The following is a 25,411-nucleotide window of genomic DNA, read 5'->3' as shown; positions in this document are numbered from 1 at the left end:
TTTACTTAGTATGCAAGGAGTCTGGAGACTTCAGCATATTGAATGGACAGAAAGCTGTAGCGTTTTAACTAGTTCTTGGATGCTATCTCAAAGGTAAAAATTAAATATGGATGCTGCAAAACAATGCAGATTTACCTGGGATGTATTCCCTTTAAACTCAGTATAGCTTATATCTGAGTTCCTTTGAGTAAATATATGTTTAGAAACACACTGCAGTTTATACTGTTTTCCCTTTCTAGTCTAATGTCCATACTAACAGTGCTTCCATCTTGTGGAGACAGATGGAAATTCTTCCTGGTACCACTTCACCATAGATTAAACCTGCATGAAACATGGGTTGTAAATTATAAAGAGAAACTTTATTGTATTGTATTGTATAGCAGTGCAGACTCATATAATCATTTAAAGAAGATAATCTGCATTCAGAAACTGGATTATATGTGTAGAAAATATAATAATAATAATAAAAAACTTTATTTATATACCACTCTATCTCCCCGAGAGGGACTCAGAGCGGTTTCCAAGCAACATCACCAAAACATACAGAGTAAACAGCAGAACATAAAATTAACAAAACAACATAATCATAAAATTATCACAATAACACACACATGTATAATATAATCCTGCCTGTTCAAAGCAATTAAAACACTGGGCCGAGGCTAGTGCAGACTCAAAATATGAGGGGACTGGTATTTAAGTACAGTGCTATGATAGGCTAACAGCAATAGCAGGTATGGGTCTGTGGCTGCTCATTTTCAGGGCCTATTAGAGGGATGACCAGGGCAACAGGTAGGAAGGATAAGGCCATACTCAACAATGTTTAGGGCCGGAACTAGAACTGGTTATTCTCAAAGGCTTGTTGAAACCACCAGGTCTTCAAGCTCTTACAAAAAGAGGGGAGGGATGGGGCCTTATAGTCTCTGTACTGCTCATCCAACTCCTCCATTGGCAACATAACTGTGACACATCTACACTGCCATATAATGCAGTTTGAAACTGCATTGACCCGTATTATGTGGGTCTACACTGACCATGTTTACATTATACGTAGTGTAGATCCGACCAGTGTTTCTTGAGTACCCTTTTTGATGAATTTTTAGACATATACATGATTATATACAGGAGGTATTTGTTTCATAAATCTACAAACCCAAAGAGTATTTCTGATTGAATCTCATGAAGGTCAAGCATGAAAAGATTAAACAATGCAATATTGGATTGAAGTACCGTCAGCCCTCCATATCCACAGTGTCTGCACCATGGATTCAACCATCAATGGCTCGAAAATATTTAAAGAAATGTTCAAAATACACACTTCAATTTTGTTATTTTATGAACGGAGCAACATTTTAAAACACCATTGTACATAATAGGACACGAGCAGCCAAAATTTAGGTATCCGCAGGGGATCCTGGAACCGAACCCCAGCAGATACCAAGGCCCCACTATATACTTTCCAAAGTCATGCTATAGCAAATTGTGGAAGCCTTCACAAGAGAATTTCATCTTTTGAAAATAGGAAATGTACCTCTCTTAAAGAAAAAAATTCACAGAGCCTTCTCTGAGGCCCTGAACACTTGGCACAACTTGATATGAAAGGTATTCCTTTATATTTTGGGGTCGCATGCCATTTAGGACTTTAAACACCCTGTGATTGGGGGTAATTATGCAATAAATTATTCAGCGCTTTGCACTTGAATAGCTTTTCATTAAAATATAAACTTATTTGGAAGAATCATAAAAATCCTTGGTACAGTGTTTTAAGTGTTGAATTTATTGCTGTTCCTCAGATTTATTGCTAATTGTTAATATTTTAATGAAGAAATGAAAGTGATAGATGTGGATAACACAATTTTTTACCTATACAAGAATACTCTAAGGTGGGTTGGAATCACCACACTTGCTCTCTAGTTAATACTTAGGGCCCTTCCACACTGCCCCTATATCCCAGGATAAAATGGGGTCAGATCCTGGGATATAGGGCAGTGTAGAAGGGCCCTTAGATGCTGAACTGCACCTAAGCATATTCATCAGAGTCGGACAAGACAGGTAGAAACTCTCTTTTTAAAATGCTTTGCTATTCCTTGCTGAAACATTAGGTGGCTGCTGAGGTCTGAATGTTGAGTTCTTGAAATCCACTGATTTATTTATACATTTAAGTCAGCAGATGGTGCTCTGTTTGTGAAGCAGACTCCAAATGTATTCTGTAAGCATGGAATAGAATAATGTGGATGTATTGTTGTTGTGTTTAGGCATTGAATGGTTTGCCTTTTATTTTTGGAATCCACCCTGAGTCCCTCTGAGGAGGCAGGGCGGAATATAAATAAATTATTATTATTACTATGTTCAAGATGTTAGTGTTACAAATCAAAGTCTTATATTAGCAAGATTTTTTTGGCAGCTAACTGGGTTTTCATTGAAGATTTCTTACCATTCTTTAATAGAAAAAAACCCCATTAAGTACAGGTTGAATATCTCATATCCAGAATTCTGAAATCCAAAATACTCCAGTATCTAAAGTGGTCTACATGGGTGCCTGAAACAGTGACATCATTACTTTCTGATGGTTCAACACATTTCTTTCACATAACCAAATAATTATAAATGTTGTCTATAAAATCACCTGTAGGCTATGTGTATAACATGTATGAAACTAGGTATATATATATTTACAGTATAGGGATACACGTTCTCAGAAATAAGTGTTATTGAATTCAATGGTATTCAGTCCTGGGCAAGGCTGTATAGATTTGGAATTGTCATATAATATCCTAGACCAAAATGAGAATGCAAAATATGTAGTTTGCTGGGTTTCATCTCCCATCTACCAATTCTTTTACAGAACCTTCATTGTTTTTGCTAGCACAACACCACAGCTTTCAGAGTAGAGCTTTAAGAATTTGATCCTATCTTCAGATGATTACTAGTAGCCCGAAGCCATAACAGAGGAGACTGGAGTTTTTCTATAATTTAATTTCAAGTATTATGAGCAATTTCTACCAATTTTACCATCCCAAAATACAGAGTACCATACACTATCGGCTCCTTCTTTGGTATTAATTAATCGAGTAGTAATTGTTTATCCATATTGAGGGAAATGGCTATTTATAAATATGAGCACATGCCATTTCATTTGGTATGTTTCAGCCCTTTAATTTGTTTCTTGGAGCAAGCAGACTCAACATTTATTAATATGAAAAATTTGAGTAACCTCTGCTTGTTTCAGGGAGATGAGACAGAGATATGCTACATTGGTCATAAAAATTCATTTCAGCGCTACAGCCTTTGGTTTTGAGAGTTTATAGTAATATTATATAGGCCCAATCTCCACACAAAACTAAAATGACACCAACAAATTGTCATACAGATTCTTAAAAACTGAATTCCAACCACACAAAAAGGCTCATCCTAGTCACCAGTATAGGTTTGTTTTTCGAAGGCCGCTTTTCTTTAATTGCTTTGTCCAAGGATCACATAATAATTTTTAAGCTCTTTTTTCTGAGTGAGCTCCATGGTCTGAAAGCTTGCTGGGGAGAATACTTTCTTGTAATTTAGTCTACTTTGGATGGAATGGCTTGAATATTAGATTTGCTTTAAAATAACTTGCAGAGTGCTATGAGTTATCTTTTGTGTGTTATGTCACAGCTATCAGATTAATTGTAGTTGTTACCTGCCATCAAGTCAACTTTTATGTATGGTGTCTATGAACAGGAGACCTCCAAGTCACCCTATCATCTACAGCTTCTCAGGTCCTACAGACTCAAGGCCACGGCTTCCTTGATTGACTCTATTCATTTGGAATTTGGTCTTCCTCTTCTCCTGTGTTCTACTTTTACAAAGCATTAGTATCTTCTTAGGAGAGTTCAGGCATGATTTTTGCTTAGGCCCATTTATTTAACTTTCTGGGATCCACAGTGTCTGTAGAACTCTTATCCAGCACCACATCTCTAATGGGCTGATTTTCTTCCTATCAGCTTTTGAGTTTTCACATCCACACATAAAGGAAATGAAATGGCTTGGACAATCCTAACTTTACTATTCAATATCTTTTACATCTCAGGATCTTGCCTACTTTCTTCATAGCTGCTTTTCCCAGCCCTAGTTTTTCTCTTATTTCTTGACTATAATCTTCATTCTATGGAAAATCTTGAAACTATTTCAATATTTCCACCATCTATCAGATCACTGCTGACATAAAATTGGTAGCAGTATCTTTGGATAAAAGGGCTGTCTATTAGTGATATTTGTGCTTGTCTGAAAGACTGAGTTAAGAGAGGAACAGGAAAACAGCTTTCCCAGAACTGGGAAGAGAGAGAATGGGCCTCTGAGAAAATATCCTAGGCTTCTAGGCCAGTGTATACATATGGGTGTTGGAGAAGTTGAGAATGGCACTATCACTGAGAAGCTCTTGTACCCTACTTGGCTACATATCCAATATATTCATGTATAAATCTAGAAATTTTATTCAATTGACCCAAAAACCTGGGTTGACTTGTCCATGGGTCAGTGTGTGCAGTAAGTGCTGTACAGTTGTTTATTCATTCAGTTGCTTCTGACTCTTCGTGACCTCTAGCCCACGCTAGAGCTCTTTGTTGGCCGTCACCACCCCCAGATCCTTTAGAGTCAAGCCAGTTACTTCAAGCATACCATCCATCCATCTTGCCCTTGCTCGGCCCCTCTTTCTTTTTCCTTCCATTTTCCCCAGCATCATTGTCTTCTCTAAGCTTTCCTGTCTTCTCATCATGTAGCCAAAGTACTTCATCTTTGCCTCTAATATTCTTCCCTCCAGTGAGCGGTCGGGCTTTATTTCCTGAAGTATGGACTGGTTTGATCTTCTTGTGATCCAAGGCACTCTCAGAATTTTCCTCCAGTACCACAGTTGAAATGCATCTATCATCCTTCGCTCAGCCTTCCTTATATTCCAGCTCTCACATCCATAGGTTACTGTATCCAAACTCTTTTCAAAAAGGATCTCCCCCTACTCTGAATAGAATGGGGAAGGTGAATGCTTAATCCACCCTGTGAGAACCCAAAAGATGTGCCAATCCCCCTAATTTCTCCATCCCGACACAACTTTTGGGTGGGAAATGGTGGTGGCAGCAAGGGGTGACTGCTACCTTGAGGTGAGGCTGGAGCTTTCCCCCCTGTCTGTAGAATAAACCTCAACTTCATACCTCAAAGAGGCATAACAAAATCCATAATTTTGCCCCTTAAAATCCACCCCCAACTTATCCATGCGACTGAGTTATACATGGGTGTATATGGTAAATAGATTCCACAAGGATGGAGCAATTGTGGGTGAACTGAGGTTACTGTTGCGTATTAGGCTGCCAATTACTTTCTCACACACTTTCCTTTGTATTCTCAGCCACTGTTTTCAGTGCTATCATGAGGTCGGTTTTCTGTTAACGTTTGTGTTTGACAAGGTAACATGTTTATGCTTCATTATTTTGACTTTGGAGCTGCACTGTCTAGCAAGGCTAACATCAGCAACCCAGTGCCAAAATTAATGTGTGTTTGAATTACTGTCTGTAATAAAACAGTCAGTACTTTGTTTCTATCACTCTGGCCCTTTACTGGGCAAACTATCCATGAAAGTTTAGAAGGAATATGATTTGCAAACACAGTGCATTTGCTCAAAAGGGCAAAAATACGGAAATAAAACCAGTGGATTATTGGCTTTGTCTTTTGGGGAGAACAAAGGAGCTTTTGAACTTTTGAACTGATGGAAACAATAACGTGCATTGGTTTGAAAAATTACTTTGTAAGTAGGCCAGGAAAAATTTGGCAAGCACTTGAAATTTAACTATATATGTATGATAAATAATAGACTATATATGGATATCATGAGATGCCTTATTTCATATAGAGCAGAGTTCTGATGCAAAGAAAGATTGTGTGCAAGAAGTGAAAGGATGATGCCTGAAGAATCAAAATACACACACAACAAGTGTTAAATATGGACATCCAGTTGCACTGGGAGATGTAAGACAGAACAATTAACTCTTGGTTGTTGGTTTCCAGTATTAGGCATTAATTTGGAAGGTCTATTTAAGATAAGAAAAATCCACTGATTTCACAATGGATGTCAAATAAGGCTGACAGATGACAATACTATCAAGAAAGACATGGTTGGACTGGCTGGTCCTGGTGGTCTCTTCCAACTCTATAATTCTTTGATTCTATATTCAACATTGTTAGTGTCAGTCCCCTTTCTGGACTACTGGGCCCCAGTAATTAGTCTTTTCTGCCGCTCACATCAACCCTGCCCCAAGGAATTGTAGTCTGAATTGTTGTGGGCCCCAGTTTGTGATCTTTTGAATAAAGAACATGTTGATGTCTTTTGAACTACTAAACTATGGTATCTCAGTACCAGCTGCTTCTCATTACCCCCCAAAAGAGTTATCCCCCAAAAGAGTGAAAGCTATGTCAAACTTTTTAAATCTAGCCACTTTCATTACTTTTAGATAAATAGGAATATTCTGTACACAACATACACAATGATATGGAATATATGCCTGTGTAAAAAGAGACTGGATTTAAATAATTAAGAATTTTGGATATCTCAGTATAAAAGAAAATCTGCCTTTCAAATCTGAGCTTTATATGTATTACCGAAAGCAATTCAACTTGTCTCCAAAATAGGTCTTTTACCTTGGCTAGGTCCTTTAAAATTAAGACAAAAGCCCAGAGCAGATTCACCAACCCATTCCTATGAAAACTACCAGCCATACTTTATAATTACATATATGAAGATCGATATATAATTACATATATGAAGATCGATGCTTTTGAGCTGTGGTGTTGGAGGAAAGTGCTGAGAGTGCCTTGGACTGCGAGAAGATCCAACCAGTCCATCCTCCAGGAAATAAAGCCCGACTGCTCACTGGAGGGAAAGATACTAGAGACAAAGTTGAAGTACTTTGGCCACATCATGAGGAGACAGGAAAGCCTAGAGACGACAAGTGGAAGGCAAAAGGAAGAGGGGCCGACCAAGGGCAAGATGGATGGATGGCATCCTTGAAGTGACTGGACTGACCTTGAGGGAGCTGGGGGTGGTAACGGCCGACAGGGAGCTCTGGCGTAGGCTGGTCCATGAGGTCACGAAGAGTCGGAGACGACTGAACGAATGAACAACAACAACATATGAAGGCTTAAATAGCACAGCATTTCCCCAATAAATGATCAATCAGTTATTTCTGATCTTATAGGCAACATACAGCTGAAACTATTGGATTGGGGACAAGAGATTCATGTTGCTGGTGAACACAGATGTTTCATTAACTGACTCTCAAAAGTTGTGGATAGCGTCCTCCAGTAAAGATTCAGAAGAATAAAAATAAAAGATAATGAATTCTGAAGTTTTGATTTGATTAAAGTTCAATTATTCTTCACTCATTTTTTTCATGTGGATTTCCTGATCTTATGTGAAAGTCATAAATATACAGAGAAGTAAGTGCTATTTATAAATCTGGATGTGCTGTTAAACATCTGGAATCTGATTGCGTGTGTATATATATATATATATATATATATATATATATATATATATATCTGCAAAGCTACACATTGGTGAGAATTTATGCTTAACCTATCTCCTTGTTTTGTGATATTGGAGTACAATACTCATCTCACTAAGATGAAGAGTTATATTATGAAAAAGTTATATCCGTGTGACATTTTCTTAACAATTCATAATAATGTAAACAACCTTTAAACCTAAGGTATACATCCATATTTACAGTCTTATTTCTCAAATTACTAAGAAATATGGAAAACGACAAGTTCTGCCAAATTGCTAACATCTTGAAACATGTAATTATATGTAGTAATGGGGCATAAAAAAGGTTTGTACTCACCAGGACAGAGTGGGAATGAGGATTATTGGGGTTTTTAAAAACCCATTTTTCTACTAAATGTACTAGTGTAGCTGACTTCATGGTGACCAATGTGCTCTTCTGATTATTTACCCATCCTGTACAGTCTTTGTTTCTCTGGTACACCCTTTATGTAAAGCAGTGTGTCAAAGACTCGTTGTGATTATTGCTAAGATAGCAAAGTTAACTTGACAATGAGAGGAGAATCTGTAGCTTTCCGTATGTTCAACTATAGCTATCTTCAGCCTGATCATCATTCTTTAACATTCAAAAGACCTCAGGTTTTGCAATAGTATTGTGTCTAGATAAAACTCAAGATTTATCAATATAAGATTTTTGTCATGTTTTGAAAATGTGTGCATGATTCTTTTACCATTAGGTGGTGCACATGAAGGTCTGCAGCATTTGGGTCCTTATGGAAATATCCCAAATATTGTAGCTGAGCTGACAGGTGACAACATACCTAAAGATTTCAGTGATGATCAAGGGTATCCAGATCCTCCCAATCCATGCCCAATGGGAAAAACAGGTGAGCTGCATGGACTTCTTCCAGGATGTGGTGTTGAATTTTGCAACTATCATAGTGGTCAGTGTCTTACCTGTTTTGTGCAACAGATAAAATAAAACATGATGTACTTTTGCATTAACAATTGATCTAAATTACACCCAAGTCTTGGCATTAGCAAAGCTGCCACTGACTTGGAACAATGTTGAACAGTGCTTGAAACTTTGAAATACCTAAGAGCAGGCTAGTGTGAATGGTCTAAATTGTGGGTTTATAGCCTAAGCATATGCATGCTTGTTCAAAGCTAAATATACAGAAGATCTTAGGCAATGTTTCATTCAACTTCCAGTCACATGATACAAACATTTTGGAAAACAGGAAAAAACTATACTAGGGAATGTTAATAAACATTTCCAAGTGACTTGCATGTTTATGTGGTCTGAGAAATATGTAAAAACCAATTGTGGTGTGCCTAGCTATAGACAGCTATTGGGTAATTTTTTAAAATAGAAATACTAGCTGTTTCTTGCCACGCGTTGTTGTGGCCCAGCCTGTGTATATGTGCTTTATATGTGTATATGTTTGTGTATATGTGTATGTGTGTGTGTGTGTGTGTGTGTTTGCGTATATATGGTTTTGTGCATGCATTGTAATGCATTCTTTTTGGCTTTTTAAGTCTCCTCTGCTGTGTTTTTCAGTGTTTTATGAGTGATGGTCACTTGTTGGCCTGATAGGTATATTGTGTCCAAATTTGGTGTCAGTTCAATTTGGGCTGAACTAGTTTTGAGTCCACCGGATTACCTGGTCCTTCCTCACCACAGCTGTGGGATGGAGATGGATAGTGTAGGTGCTCCCAAGCCAGTATTGCTACTTCAGATTGACTACAGCTTATGTGAGTCATGTAGATTTGTGTGTGTGTTAGGAGCTACTTGAGAAACTGCAAGTTGCTTCTGGTGTGAGAGTTTTGGCTGTCTACAAGAACGTTATCCAAAGGACACCCAGATGTTTTGATGTTTTACCATCCTTGTGGGAGGCTTCTCTTATGTTGGTCTTCAGTCCTGCCGGTGCAAGGGTTTAAACCACTGCGCCACTGGGGGCTCATGTAGTTGAGCCCCATGAACTCAGCACTTCCCATCTGACCATCTGCTTTCTCTAAGTATCCATGTTCCTCACCTGTACATTAGTTCTGTTTTCGGTTTATAATTTTCTGTTTATTAATTGTTTCAGTTTTTTGTGTTGTCGTAATGCTATAGTGATAAAAGACCATATCATTTTAGCACCATCAGTCTAAAAAGGAGCCTGGGAAGGAAACATTCAAACTGGCAGCCAGAATTCTCATGAAGGACAAAAGACCACTGGAAAACCTCTATTCTAAAACTCATAATGGGAGGTTGCTGAAATATATAGTAGGGAGGAACCAGGGCAATGGATACAGGCACAGGAAATTTCCACTGGACTGTACTGGAAACTTCCAAGATGGAAAAAAAAGCCCACTACCCCCTGCAGTGGAAATAAAATTGTGGCTAGTACCATAATTTTAGGAGGGAATGTCTGGGAAAAGAAGAATGTCACATGGATATTAAAACAAGCAATCTTTTAAAGTATAGCTACCATTCTCACCAAATTCTGAGATTGGTCAGTCTTGAAGGATTCTAAAATAATATATCCAGATGGAAATAACTGATCCAGTCCTTGGAAATTGTTTCTGCTCCCTCTGAATGGAGAATCTTTTTTTACCGGGATGTATGTAAAATAGTTTTCAGAGATTTATTAACTCCTTTCTGTGCCTAAAGTGGAGACTGTAAAAATAGATAACATGTTAAACAAAACACATTGTGGAGAATTTCCACAATGTGTTTTGTATGACTGGTTTTCTGAAAAACAAGCTTTTCTTAGTTATTTCCACAGCAAGATATATGGCTGGATGCAAGTATTCTGGCACCTAAGCTGTCCTCCAGTGAAACTCATGCTGTTCTTCTGTAGCTTCACTTCTTTCCTAACATAGCAATTGCACTTGGCAGATTTATTCTGTAGTATTGTTAAAGTTGCTAGATTTAAAATCTCTGTTTTAGCAGTTTCTTAAATTGTCATAATCTTCAACATTCCTCCTCCTCCTCATTTATTTATTTGTTTATTTAGCACCATTGCTCTACCTTAGGGGTCCTCAAAGTAAGGCCCATGTGCCACATGTGGCCTCTAAGGTTATTTACCCAGGCCCCAGCCAAAACTTTAGACTTAGGGTGGCCCTAAGCCTGAAAACGACTTGAAGGCACACAACAACATCAGTCCTAATTAACTTGACTCTCTCATCAGCCAAAAGCAGGCACACACTTCCCATTGAAATACTGGTTTATGATGGCTAAAACTGTTCTTCATTTTAAAGTTTGTATTATTTCAATATTGTATGGGGGATTGCACTACAAATAAGATATGTACAGTGTGCATAGGAATTTGTTCATTTTTTCCCAACTATAGTCTGGGCTTCCCAACAGTCTGAGGGACTGCGAACTGGCCCTCAGCTTTAAAAGTTTGAGGACCCATGCTCTACACTGTGCTTTACAAGTAAAAGAACAAAATAGTTCCCTGTCATCAGGATTAAGTAAAGGTAAAGATTTCTCCTGCCATTACATCTAGTCAAGCTCAACTCTGGGGGGTGGTGCTCATCTCGATTTCGAAGTTGAAGAGGCAGCGTTGTCCGTAGATACCTCCAAGGTCATGTGGCCAGCATGACTGCATGGAGTGCCATTACCTTCCCAAAGAAGTGGTATCTATTGATCTATTCAACTTGCACATTTTCAAACAACTAGATTGGCAGAAGCTGGGCCTAACAGTGGGAGCTCACCCCGCTCCATGGATTCGAGCCACCAACCTTTCCGTCAGCAAGTTCAGCAGCTCACTGGTTTAACCCACTGTGCCATCAGGATTATAATCTAGTTAATCCATGACACAAAAGGAAAAGCACATAATAGTGTAGGAGGGGATTAATTCAGAAGATACTGCCTTTTCTACTTTTTGCCCATAGCAAAGCCAGTTGGGATAGCCTTTAATCTGATGGCTTGTAAATAATGGTAACTGTGATACAATTCATCAAACAAATCATTGCTTTAATAGCTCCATGTTACCAGAACAGATGAAGATCAGATATATTAAGGAAATTACTTTGTTTGTAGAGGGAATATGTAACTGTCCTGGCAATTTGTGTGTGTGTGTGCGTGTGTGTTAAGGGATCATGAGGAGTTGGCACTTCCAAAACCTTTCCCCATTTATGTGGCTTTCCAGTACATAACAGGATCACAGAGGCATCTGTCAAATTTAACAGCTTTTTTAACAGTCAACCTTGAGCTGACAATGTGTATAATTGATGACATTATTTACTGAGCAGCCAGAGCGATAAAGTATCGTTATTGGCAAAGAGATAGACTAAAGATAAACAGATTTCTCCCAGTGTATTGCATTTTGGGCATTCACAGCTGTGTAATGGAAAAAACCACCCTAATTTTTGTTCTTTGCAAAAGAACGGAATTTTTCAAGTGCTCAAAAACACATTAGTAAGTATGTGTTGGCAAAAAACAAGTGGAGTCTTATTATCGTTTTTTCCGATATTAGTTGGCTACTGCAATTAACTCATGGTGGAAATACGCACATTTCCAGTTTTCAGCAGATGTTCAGCTAATTGAAAAGTTCTGATTTTCTGAATGAAGATGGATCAGTGATCCAGTTACAAGCAGGCAGAACTATCCCAGAGACTTCAGATTTAACCACATGCATACCAATGTTATGTATCCATATGTGCAGATATTTATTATTTATTAAAAAAATTCGGCACTGCCCTGTATCAAAAAGATCTTAGTGCAGCTTAAAAGTAAATGGAAATCATTTAAAACAAATCAAATAATTCCAAAAAAACTAAAAGGCATTTAACATAATAAGTTAAAACAAATTTAAAACATTAAAACAATTTAAAAGTTAGTACTTAAGTATTTAAGAGAAATCAATAAAACCTCTTCATCAAAGCCAGGTTTTTCCCTGGCATATAAATCAAATCTGTGTTGGTGACCATCAGTGTATTGACCATAAGTGTATTGACCTCATGGGTGGGACACAGGAGAGCCCCACTGAATCCTCAGTCAGGCACATGTCACAGACAGGATTTATGCTGTCACTTGGAAACTCAGACATCTGCTCCTGACAGAGAAACACTCTCTCTAGTATTGAGGTCCCAAGCCATTGTTTTTAAATATAATCACAAGCACCCTGAATTCAGACTAGATGACTATTGGCAATCAGTGCAATTCTTTTAATGCTGGCATTGTATGCTGTCACGGATGAATCTAGGAGTCCTCTCAAGCTGTACATCTACCCATTCATGGGGGGTGCACCCTCTACAGGACAGGCCCAATTGGTGGATCCTGTGTCATTCACAGCTTAATAGCCATGGGATCAAAGAGAAATCCTATAGTGCTACTCTCTGAAACTTGTATTGTAGATAGGAGAGGAACCAATGTAAAACTGCTCCTCTTTTGCCCATCCTGTAGAATTGATCTGATAAGATATAACAATCAAGAGTATCAAAAACCACTGGATGACCCCTACTTTCCAGCTATTAATCAGAGCACCTAAAGCAATTTCTGTGCCAGACCCTGGTCAGACTGAAATGGATCCTGAAAATCTGTTTCCTCCAGATTTTGCTAAGCTACCACATGCTTCAACATTTTGTTCAGAAAAAGGATATTAGCAAATAGGTCTCTGGGTCAATTGAGTTCAGAAGAGAATACATCACAGTTTCCTTCAAAAAGGTAGATACTTTCCTTTACAGACTAGTGTGTTTACCAGCTCCTGAACCCACCCAGCTAATCTTGCTTAGCTGGATCTTAGAGCCTCATCACATTAGTTGTCCTAACGCATGCAACAGCAGGGGATTCGTCAGGTATCATGGAGAATTTGTGGGGCAGTGGGGGAAGCCTCCTGTGTTCTTGTTGCTCCATTTTACGACACTTTCAGATGGAGCTGCTGGAAGTAGCTGTGTGTTCTTTGGTGGGATCTGTCAGGCTCCATCCCTGAACTGTGCTGAAAGCATCCCAGGATGGCTAGGTTTGCCCATGTGATGAAGTTCTAAATAGCCACAACTGCTGGCCCACAACAGCTGCATGTGGTCCCAGAAAATCTGACCCAATGAAACACCAGAAACCTCCTCTTTCTATTGAGTGTTTCCTTGTATGTGTTTCATTGTACACATTATGATATACATCACTTTTCAAATAATAAACCATTTTAATCCTAAATATACATAACCATCTGTGATAGATGTGGTATCAGGTTCTGAACCTTGTCTACTTATTTTGGAGAAAAAGACTATGAATTCACATTTGAATTGCAACCTACAGAACAAAAATGAAAATGTGACCAAGAAGAATTTATTAGTATGAACAGAAATACAAATGTACATGATTAAATTATTGAGATATATGAAGCTATCTCTTCTGCTTACACATTATCCTATTACTATGTGTGAATAAATTGGTAGAAAGTGCTTGTACTTTATATCAGTTCCAGGGATCGTGGATATTATTTTAAACTACTTTTAACCATTGCTTCCAAGAAAAGTTAACATTTTCTTATTTGCTATTGCTTTATAATAAATTCCATTGCATATGTTCTTGAGGACATTTTGGGATGTGTGTGTGTATGTGTGTGTACACACACACACAATATCTAGTTGCTCAGATTCTTGTCTTTCTTTCCTTCTTGCTTTCTTTATCTTTGTAGTTGATGATGGATGCCTTGAAAACACACCAGATACAGCACAGTTCAGCAAAGAATATCAACTTCATCAGCACCTCTTTGATCCGGAACATGACTATCCTAGCATGGGCAAATGGGTGCGTAAATCTTTTTCGTTTTGTAATTTTCCAAATAATTGCTAATATATACTATTACAAAGCTGTTGGGGATACACTTCTGTGTCCTTCTGTGACCCATGTCCTTTGTCTTGAAAGATTTGAGATAATCTAGGTCAGGCATGGACAAACTTCAGCCCTCCAGGTGTTTTGGAATTCAACTCCCAGAAATCCCAGCCAGCTTACCAGCTGTTAGGAATTGTGGGAGTTGCAAGTGTAAAACGTCTGGAGGACCGAAGTTTGCCCATGCTTTATCTAGATTTTTAGACCTAGATTGCAAGTTTATCAATCTGCAATTCATATAAGCCAAACCATATTTGTTTTTATGTGAATATATATATATGTATATGTATATGTATATGTATATATCTCAGAAATATTTGTTCATAACTTGAGACTAGAATGGAGGAGACTGCATTTCAAGGTTGTTATACAACTTTCAGTTCTATGTATTACAGAGTAAAACTGTACATACTCTGTTACTGATCAGTGTTTTGGGTTGATAATGCTTTTTCTTGCACCATGCACAAGAGAAAGGATTCAGCAACTGAACTGAGGCCCTTTCTACACAGTTATTATATTCCAGGATCTGACCCCAGATTACAGAATAGAATAACTTTATTGCCATTGTACATTGTACAAAGAAATTAAATGCTTTCCTCAGCACACATCACAAAACAACACACCCACCATTCCTCACTCCCAATTCTTATTCCATATTATATGGCAGTGGAGACTCATATAATCCAGTTCAAAGCAGATAACCTGGGATCAAATCCTGGGATATAAGGACAATGTTGAAGGGGCCTGACCCAATTTCAAAATTATATCATTAATTACTTACATACTTACTAAACTTTTGGTCAATAGGGAGGAAAAATCCTGGAAATTCTTACTATAACGTGCTTGACTACCAAAGCTGTAAAATTAAAAACACCAGATGTTGAACTGAAATGAACCATTTATGCCATTTAAAGTAATTTATTTTTAATGCTACTTCGAGAACAATTAACTGTTTTCTTGGTTGTCCTCATGCATTATGTCCTTATGGGTAGACAATTTGGCCCTCTTGATATTGTTGTTCTGCAGCTCTCATCATCACTACTCACCATAATTAATGAGGAAGGATTATGGAAGCTGCAGTCCATAACCATCTGAAAGGCTGCAATGGATCCAACTCTACTGTAGGTGCAGTCTTGCAAATATAAAGCATGATCTGAGCATTTAACAAAACCAGTGGATTAAAAATGCTTGTCTTTGGTTGGCTTGTTAATTTGTGAGCCAACCCTCATGAATCACCAGAGTTCTTGGTTAGCTCATTGATTCATGAACCTTTGATTCATGTAGGCTACACACAGCACTAAGGAGGGTCTGTGTTGTCTGGCCATCCCTCAGATTCTCTGAAACTCTCAAGGTTAAGATTTTGAAACAGAAAGACAAAAATATAAACTGAAAATCAATGATCTAGATCAATGATGCCAAACTCCAGATGTTTTGGACTTCAGCTTCCAGAATTCTACACCCTTGGAGAAGCTGACTAGGGCTTCTGGGAATTGGAGGCCCAAACAACTGGAGGACCACAGGTTTGACACCTCTGCTCTCGATGATGACCCAGGGCCCTTCCACACAGCCGTATATGCCAGAATATCAAGAAGTGTGTGCTTTCTGGGGCAGGTGTCCAGATGCCCTTCCAGAACCTTCTGGGAAGACAGGGAGACAGCCCCTACCCCTCCCCAAACCCCTTAAAAATGGGAGGGGGGGGGGACAAAAGAACTTACTCAGCCGCCATGATACTGGTGCATAGGAATGACATGCCAGAAGAGCAACAGTGATTTTCCTCCTCCCCTCCCCCCTTCTCTTGGCACATCATTGCTAGGAGCCAGGAGAGGACTGGTAGCAGGGAAATGTCAGCCCTATAACTTATTTTATTTTTGAAGGGGTTTTAAATGCGGGGGGGGGGGGATGCCCTCACGGTTCTATAGGGCTGTCCAAGACTTCTGAGAAGGCAGTCCAGACAGCAGCTTTAATGGGTTCAATCCACGCCTTTCAAGAAGGTACAGATCTAACCCACTGTCAAATTAATTTGCTACAAAGAAAGTTCTGCTTTGTGATGAATGCAATTGCTTTTACACAGGGCGTTGTTTGAATATCTCATGGGAAATCTCAAGAATTCCCACTTCTAAGGGGCTGTCTGGATGGGCCCTAAGACATGGAGCAACAGAGACAAATTACAGGAAAAGAAATTCCACTTAAGCATTAGGAATAACTTCCTAAGCCGTTTTACAGTGGCCTTGGATTGTGGTCGGAGTGTCCTTCTCTGTAGGTGTTTAAACAGAGGCTAGTTTAGTTTGCCATCTGTTGGGAGTGCTTTGATGGTATATTCCTGCATGGCAGAATGGGATTGTGCCCTTGTGTTCTCCTCCCACTCTATGTATCTATGGTTTTGTGAATTCTGTACTTTAAATGGCTGTGCTCCAGACCAATCCTAATCTGTGCCTTGATTCATGTATGCATGTCCAAGCACTCAAGCCATATCTTTCTACTTAGCAAAGGAGATGTGTTTTCAGCATCTCCTCAAATTTTTCAAGCACTTGCTTTTCAATGTTTCTGGGTTGGAGTGCAAGAAGTACAACTCTTCCTGAGAAGTCCATCCTATGATATATAAAGTGTGATTTCCTGTTCAGTACAGTTCAAGATGTAAGCAAAAGATATTCAGCATCTCATCAGAAGCTGAGTGTTCTCTTTGGTGGAACTTCAGGGACACACAGCATTTTCAGATTTACACTTGTTGCCGAGTTAATATTATCTATCAAATTCCACTGACTTATCTGCACTCTGTTCCATTTATACTTAAAATTAGTTATGGTTTAAAAATATTTCCAAGAAGATAAAACAAAAATATGATCTTTGTTGTCCCAAAGCAATTGAACTTTAAAGATTTAACTTCTAATTTGAATTGCAGTGCAACTTTAAAAAAAAAAAGAAACAGAAAAAACTCTTTTTATTAGATGACTAAATTACAACATTAGATTAAAATAAACTATAAATTATATATTGCTTCCTAAAGAATCATCCCCCCAATAATTTTGCAAAAGTGATTATAGCCAAGAATGTTTCCCTGTCCTTTTGGCACACTTTAGATGAAATAGTTTGAGGTCAGTCAAAAGTTATGTCTTGTGAACTTGGGTTTAAATTAGTATGAGAAGTACCCAACAGATAATGTTTGGCACAAATCACTCTAAAGCATTTGATTCTCAAAAAACAAGGCTTATTTTAGGAATGATTGTTTTGTGACTTTTTCACTACTTCTGTTTGTGTTGCGACTATTGGGTCAATTGTTTATATAACTGTGACACTGCATTTCGCTTTTCTCCTAATTTTAATCTAATCTCTTTTTCTCCACTTTGTTTGATTCAGAACTACCATGCCAATTGAAAAAAAAAATCTGTGGAGTATGTGTCTCACATTCCAAATCTTATTTGAGCTCACTACATTTATGAAATATAACAATATGTGGAAACACTTGTACAAGCCGTGGTCATAGACATTGCCTTTTTCCTTTTTCTTCTTCTTCTGTCTGCCAAGACAACTTTGGATGCTTTTAAAGGTTCAGTCTATTAAATCTCTAGACCAAACATTGTGCACTTTCTTGTTTTTTAAAAGGATGTTTTTAAAGATGGGTTTTTAATGAAGGGAAGGGTTTTGATGAGGTTACCCAGCGTAATCAACAACTTAATACATTTAGGCAGGAAAAACTGGATATACAAATATAGGATAAGCAGCATATGGTTCTGACAGGATTATGTGTCAAAAGGATCTTAATAAACCCAAAGTAAAACATGAGTCAGTAGTGCAAAGGAATCAAGAGAAGTAAAAGTACCACTCTATTCTGCTTGATCCACACCTTGAAGGACTACAGGTTAAGAAGGAATTTGCTACTCTGGAACATGTCCAAAGGATGGGTGAACAGAATTGTAATGATTTGGGAAATTAAGTTCTACAAGGAAGACTTAAGGGAGCTGGATATGTTTAGTCTGAAGAAGAGACATTTGAGAAGCGATAGTCATCTTCAAAGTGTTGTTATATGGAGGATGGAGCAGCTTGTTTTCTTCCGACTTAGAGGACAGAACCTGAACCAATCCATTTGAATTACAAGGAAGGCGATTTCAATTAAGATTTTATGAAGAACATGAAGTTAAAAGCTGTTTCCTAAAGTAGAAAAATACCTTGAAAGGTGTGGGACTCTCCTTTGTTAGTGGTTTTCAAACAGAGATGGGATGACCTCCTGCCAAAAATGTTTTAGCTGATGAGCAAAAGATTGGTCTAGGTGATCCTCCTCCAACTCAATGATTTTACAACTTGAATAAAATAAAGAAATGAAAGCACTTGCGATAAAGACTTGAACAGAGATTAAAAGAAAAGTCCTGGATATTACAGGACTATAGTTCCTATAATTTACGAGTGCTGAATCTGCTGCCTGGACTTGATAGAATTTGGAATTCAGTAGTCTCCCTGGTGGCACAGTGGGTTAAACCCTTGTGCCAGCAGGACTGAAGAGCGGCAGGTCGTAGGTTCGAATCTGGGAGAGCATGGATGAGCTTCCTCTGTCAGCTCCAGCTCCCCATGTGGGGACATGAGAGAAGCCTCCCACAAGGATGGTAAAACGTCAAAAATATCTGGGTGTCCCCTGGGTAATGTCCTTGCAGATGGCCAATTCTCTCAAAGCAGAAGCGACTTGCAGTTTCTCAAGTCGCTTCTGACAAGGCAAAAAAATAAAATAATTCCTTTTAAAATTTAAAAACATATTATAAAATATTTTTTTAAATATCTGTTTCAATTGTTTATTTATGTATGCATTTTATTCTTAACTGTTCGGACTCCCATTCTGTGGGAAAAGGCAGAATATAATTCTAAATCCTCTATACCTGGCTATAAGCTTCTTTCCCTGCTTTTCAAAGCATTCAAAAGCATACCCACCTCTCCTTGTGTGATGTCCATTTTCCTCCCTTCACATCCTACAAAATATACTCTCTATGGTCCCCAAGACTGGATCTACACTGCCAAATAATGCAGTTTCAGAATGCAGATTAACTGCATTGAATTGGCCTATATGATTCTACAGTGCCATATAATCTAGTTCAGTGCAGTTAAACTGCATTCTGAAACGGCATTGTATGGCAACGTAGATCCATCCTATATCTTCCAGAGCAGATGAGGAAGTTAAAGGGGAATGCAGAAGGAGAAGGAATCAGGTCTATGGTATTTGTTCTGCTGGCGGCCAGACATAAATATAACCTAAAGAGTCAAAAGCCATTAGGAACAAAGTTCTGAATAAATATAGTCCTGTCTCAAACCAATTATTCTTGACCCGACAATTTAAAACTATCTACTCTTGATGTGTGTGTGACTTTTAATTACTTTTTAACTTACTTTTTAACTTATGGTGACCCAATAGATTTTTAAAGATTTTCTTAGGGGTGAAAAATACTCAAGTATTATTCCTGTTAGTTCCTTTCTCTGAAACATAGCCTACTACAACATGTATTCACTGACTGTCTTCCACCCAAGCATGAGCCAGGGCTGATCCTGCCTAGCTTCCAAAATTAGATAGGGCTTGGTGCCTTTTGGGCAGAGCTTTCCAAACTGTGTGTCATAACACTTTAGTGTGTCGGCTGCAGTATGTGTGTTGCACAAACATAACAAGGAACCTCTGAGTCTATGTGAAATCAGCATTAAATCATATATTTTAAAAATATAAATGAAAGATTTTCATAAGATACATTGTGTCCCTATACATTTTGTTGCTACTGTTGATGCATGTGTCCTTATCTCTTATAAGCCATTGGTTTAACTTCTGGTTTGCTAGTAACACTGAATTACTGTGTCACAAAATGATGCATGTCTAAAAAGTGTGTCACCAACATGAAATGTTTGGATAGCTCTGCTTTAGGGTATTGAATAAATATATATCCCTTCAAGCTGTATAAATATATGTCCCTTCAAGTTGTTTGTCATCTTATGGTGACTCCATGAATGTTGTAGAGTTTTCTTTTGCATGGAATTACTCAGAAGTGGTTGTGCTCGTTCCTTCCTCTGAAATATAACCTACAGCTGTACTTCACAAAAAGGAAAATACTGTAAGCCTGTTTAGCATGCCTTACAATTCCTGATTTATGATCAGTAAACTTTTGATATTTATCACTATTTTATATACTATTTTTATATACATAAAAATTCTCAGATGGAAAGGGGTCGTGAGTGAAAAACGTTTAAGAAGCCCAGGCCTAGACAATAGATCTCATAGGCACATCCACACAGCCACGTTATTGCAGAGACTTCTGCAATAAAAAGGGGGTTGTCCAGATGACGTCCTAAACAAACCCGAATTAATCTGCCACAAACCAGGAAACCACTGGTTTGTGGCAAATTAATTTGATAGTGGGTTCATTCCGTGCCTTCTTGGTAGGCGCAGGATAAACCCACTACTTCCGGTGTCTGAACTGCAATCCCTGGAAGTAGTGCAGTCCAGACACTATTCCCATGGTTTTCCAGGTTAAATTGGCCCGGAAAACCGTGGGAATACCAACCCCCTCCCCAACAGCTTCCCAGAACAGAGTAAAAAAACAAAACTCGCCCGGGCTCCATGAGATGGTTGCCAGAGTTCTCCTGGCGTAAACAAATGATGTGCCAGGAGAAAGGGGAAGGGAAGAAAATCGCTTCTGCCCCCCCCCCCTCCAAAAAAATCATTTGTACGTGCCAGGAGAACATGGTCAGCCATCTTTTGTTTTGTTTTGTTTTCTTACTCTGTTTGGGGGGGGGGGGGCTTCTGGGAAAGAGGTTACAGTGTCTCGGTGTTCTTGGCAGTCCTGGAAGAACATGTGGACACCCACCCCAGAAAGCATGCAATTTTTGGGGTGTGTGTAGATGGGCTCCCAGGAACAGCCGTGTTTTTTTAAACACGGATGCTCCTGGGGTAACGGCCTGTCTGGAAAAGCCCTTTAAGTCTGAGGCAGAGGTTTCCCCTGGAATCTGAGATCTGTGTAGCTGGGGCCTTAACTTGGGATCTCATCCATATTAAGCATGTGCTCAGAAATGCCTTTGTTTATTCCACTCTGACTCTTCTCTTGCTGAGACAGTTCGATTAGAACCATCTTACACTCTAAACCACCATTTCTCCCAATTCTTATAATAGTTGATGACACTGTGTATCCCAGAAGAATAGCAAAAATATTTTATTAATAGCTGTAGTAATTCAAATGTTTTCTTGTGGTTTATCTTCCAGCAACATGGCATTCTCTCCCAAACTGCTTTCCAAAATATTCATATGTTAATATTTACATGGTATAAAGTCTTGCTTGAAAAGAAGTTATAAAATGTGGTCCATACTTTGTATTCTTTTTTTTTTTTCTTTCAGAATAAGAATTTACTCTTTGAGAAAATGAAGGGCGGACCAAAACGAAAGAAAAGGGTAATTTTCAAAGTACAACTTGTTCTCATTTTCCTCTGGGTTCAGACAGTAACACAAAGTCAAATCAGATTGTTGAAGGAACAATATAGATGTACTATTTGCAAATGTTTACATTTGGTTGTACTCCTTGCTTCCCCAAACATTTCTGCACCAAACCAAAGTGATACCTTTCTCACAGATGCTTCTTTCATCTGAATTAATTTTTCCTAACATACTGTTCAAGTCATGGCACGTTGTTTTCAAACTAAAATTCAAAATGGACTTCACCTCTTCCCCTATTGAAGGTTTTCTTTTAGAGTATAAAAGAGCAAAATATATCAATTTTATAAGTAACTCTTCCTCTATATATGTATTCCACTGTTTGTGGTGTGCCTGCCTTATAGGACATGTAATATTGCTCTCTATCTGCATTAGGATTTATTAAATCATTCAGACAGATGCAACGAATTTAGGTTGTGGCTGAAGTGCATGATCCAGCTGGAGGCTGAGGTTAGCTGCGATACTAAATTGTGCTGCAATGCAGCAGACTATGACAATTGACCCTCTGTATCAGTGTATTCTCCATCCAGAGATTCAAATACCCATGACTTAAACGTATTTTTTAAAAAATCCAAAAAGCAAATCTCAATTTTATCATATTGTAAGTACAAATTAGAAATAGAACTTTATTCAAAGCACATGCTACTTTTATCACAATTGAGGGCCTTTACACACAGCCATACAACCCAGAATATCAAGGCAGATAATCTACAATAACTTCTTTGAACTGGATTAACTGAGTCCACACCGTCATATAATCCAGTTCAAGTAGATTTTATATAGCTGTGTGGAAGGGATCTGAGGATTGCTATAATCATACATCCCATACATTCAAACCTTTCACAACATTACAATCCCATTGGCCCACAGGAATCTCTCAGTTCCCCTTTTTGCAGTTTTTTAATTGCTCAATTAATCTAAACATTACATTATCTACCCAAATACCAGTTCACATGAGAACGACCTTGGATCCCAGTGCATTGCTACTCCCAGACCAAACTCCCTTTTCTCCCAGGTGTCTCATAACAGTGATAAGCAGTGCCCATTACTTACTTCATAACTACAATATGCAGTTGACTACCCTAATTCCTATCTGCTAAAATGTTGTGAGCTTAATACAATTTAATAGTTACTTATAACAAAAGGCATGACATTCATAATAAAATATATGACATTGCAAGGTTTTAGCAGTCAAATCAAGACAAAACCATTTTCCTTATGACACATCCTAGGCATAAGATCCTGACAAAAGGGCACCATTTTATCATGCCACTGTATATAGTCACCCTCTGCACATTTTGGTGGATTGGGTTATTCACCATTTTGATTGTAAATGCTGGGATTTCTGAGAATTTAAGTCCAAAACAACTGGAGGACCAAAGGTTGGGAATCACTGACCTAGAATATTCTAGAAACAAAACCTCTCTAGGTATATCTGGGTCTTCCATTGCAATTCTGTGGTCATCATCCACTGGAAGATAACCATACAATCACGTTGGAAGACCAAGAAATTCCTAGAAATGTTTCTAGTCATGCTGGAAGACCTAGAAATTCCTAGAAAATGTTCTCTCGGGTTAACAGTTATCAATTCCTAACCCCAGTGACTGCGGAGGGCTCACTGAGATGTCACCTTACTATCTAAAGCAGTGATTCTCAACCTTTGGGTCTCCAGATGTTTTGGCCTTCAACTCCCAGAAATCCTAAAAGCTGGTAAACTGGCTGGGATTTTTGGGAGTTGTAGGCCAAAACACCTGGGAACCCACAGGTTGAGAACCACTGATCTAAAGAATCTATCTGTCTATGGAAGGTCCAGGAACCAAACCTTGGTGGATACCAAGTGCCTACTATATATAGTATCTCAGGAAACCTTTAATATACACATGTGGCTATTTCATTTCATGCTAATAGTTTTCTGATAGCACACTATGTTTGGAATTACTAGCACATATTTTAGATTTCAGAATTCTAGATAAGAGATTCCCAACCTTTCAGAATTGAGATTAAAGGAGAACATTTTAGGCCATCATCTTTAGCACGCTCACTCAAGCACAAACATCCTGAATATAGTTGAATACTATAGAACATTTCTCAGAATTCTTTCTCATTCCTATTTACTTTTTTAATGTGTGTATACATATTTATATTTCAGAGTGTAAATCCGTATCTCCAAGGACAAAGACTGGACAACGTTGTAGCGAAGAAATCTGTTCCGCATTTTTCGGATGAAGAAAAAGAAAATGAAGAAACCAAATGAAGTCTAATGGAAACCCCTAAACTTGCTTATAATCATTGATTCAAATCCTCATAGTGGCTGCATGTTTGTTTCTTATATAATTATTGCTTGAAAGCAGCTAGATTTATAACATTTGTTCTCCTAGATACATTGAAACTCAGTTCTGTTTTTGTTTTGTTAAGTGAACTAGAATTTTCTTGCTTTGGATGTGGAAGCAGCTTTTAAAAATAACATTAATGTTCAGTGGAGGTTAAGCGGCATTAAAATCAATTTGTAAACAGGAGGACAATTTTTAAACTTTTATATTTGTTCACAGAATGTGATGTTTGCCCTTTGAGAACAGTTATTTTACCAAGTTACCTTCCAAAATAATAACCTAATTCACAATGTCTTACCCCATATGCTATGTCTCTTATAATAAATACTAAATGCAGCCTTTAGCATTTGCATGAAAATATATATGTTTCAGAATATTTTTGTGAAGACAGACTTCTTTACTGTAAGCAAATTGTAAAGTTTGTTTTCAGTGTGGAATACCCAATTAAATTTTATGCTTTTTATTGCTTTGGAAAGGACACTTGACATACACCCTACAGGTATGTTAGCAATTAGGCTTGATCAATTTGGTCAAAAGGCTTGCTGTTTTGGGGTCCATTTTTGGCTAACCCCTCATTCTGTTTACTGGGAAGTTATTTGAATTGGGAGGAGTGTTTCCATTTTCATTCGGCAAAGATTTGGGCCATTGGTTACAAACTCAATCCTCAGTCACTTTAAGGCCTATCTGCATGAAACCTACTTCAGTTTTAGATCCCTTTTACAACTGCAGGTCTGCCAAGTTTCAAAACAATTCACCAATCTACTGATTTTTTAGAATTATTTTAAGTTTTTACCATAACTTTTTTAAAAAAAATAAGATAAACTGCAAGAGAGGGTTCTGGGAATTGTAGTCACCGGTTGTGTCCATTCTCAGCCGATCAGAGCATGGACACAACCAAGCCTTTTATTGGCTTAGAAATAGAGAGAGAAAAACTTAACTCCCATCATGCTCCAAGAGAATTTTCAATGTTCGCCCCATGCAAGTGCTGCTGGGAAAGTGAGTTCCCAGCAGGGCTCTCTCTGGAGAAGGAGCCTAGGGAAATTTTCTGCTACTGAGGAGGGAGAAAAGATGCTGCAGGATCTTCTCCAGGAGCCTCAAGTATAATGCAGACTTAACTCCATCCTCTCCTGCAGCCATTAAATCTGGCTCTCTTGATCAATTTTGCCCAGCTTTTCAGATCCCTCCTCCCTGTTCTGTTTTTGGAGGATTACACAAAACAGCCCACCAAATATTACAAATCACTTTCGGTCAAACTGATCCGGGTCCAAGCCTACTAGCAAAATGTTCATTCA

The 25,411-nt window shown here is 38.2% G+C and overlaps 1 protein-coding gene across 2 annotated transcripts in view; it reads left to right on the top strand.

The window, feature by feature from the left end:
* LOC132765741 (neuroendocrine protein 7B2-like) overlaps nucleotides 1-24,479 on the top strand; it is a 53,275-nt gene extending 28,796 nt beyond the window's left edge. For both annotated transcript variants that reach the window (XM_060760027.2, XM_060760019.2), the window contains 4 exons: nucleotides 8,260-8,409; nucleotides 14,152-14,264; nucleotides 21,697-21,750; nucleotides 23,939-24,479. In XM_060760027.2, the coding sequence (XP_060616010.2) occupies nucleotides 8,260-8,409; nucleotides 14,152-14,264; nucleotides 21,697-21,750; nucleotides 23,939-24,043 (422 nt within the window). In that variant the 3' untranslated portion in view covers nucleotides 24,044-24,479. The remainder of the gene's footprint in view (nucleotides 1-8,259; nucleotides 8,410-14,151; nucleotides 14,265-21,696; nucleotides 21,751-23,938) is intronic.
* Nucleotides 24,480-25,411: the final 932 nt, after the last annotated feature.

The sequence above is a fragment of the Anolis sagrei genome, chromosome 1 (assembly GCF_037176765.1).
Source record: "Anolis sagrei isolate rAnoSag1 chromosome 1, rAnoSag1.mat, whole genome shotgun sequence".
NCBI classification, from domain to species: domain Eukaryota; kingdom Metazoa; phylum Chordata; class Lepidosauria; order Squamata; family Dactyloidae; genus Anolis; species Anolis sagrei.
Note: the sequence above shows the minus strand (reverse complement) of the source record. Positions and strands in the feature narration are given on the sequence as shown.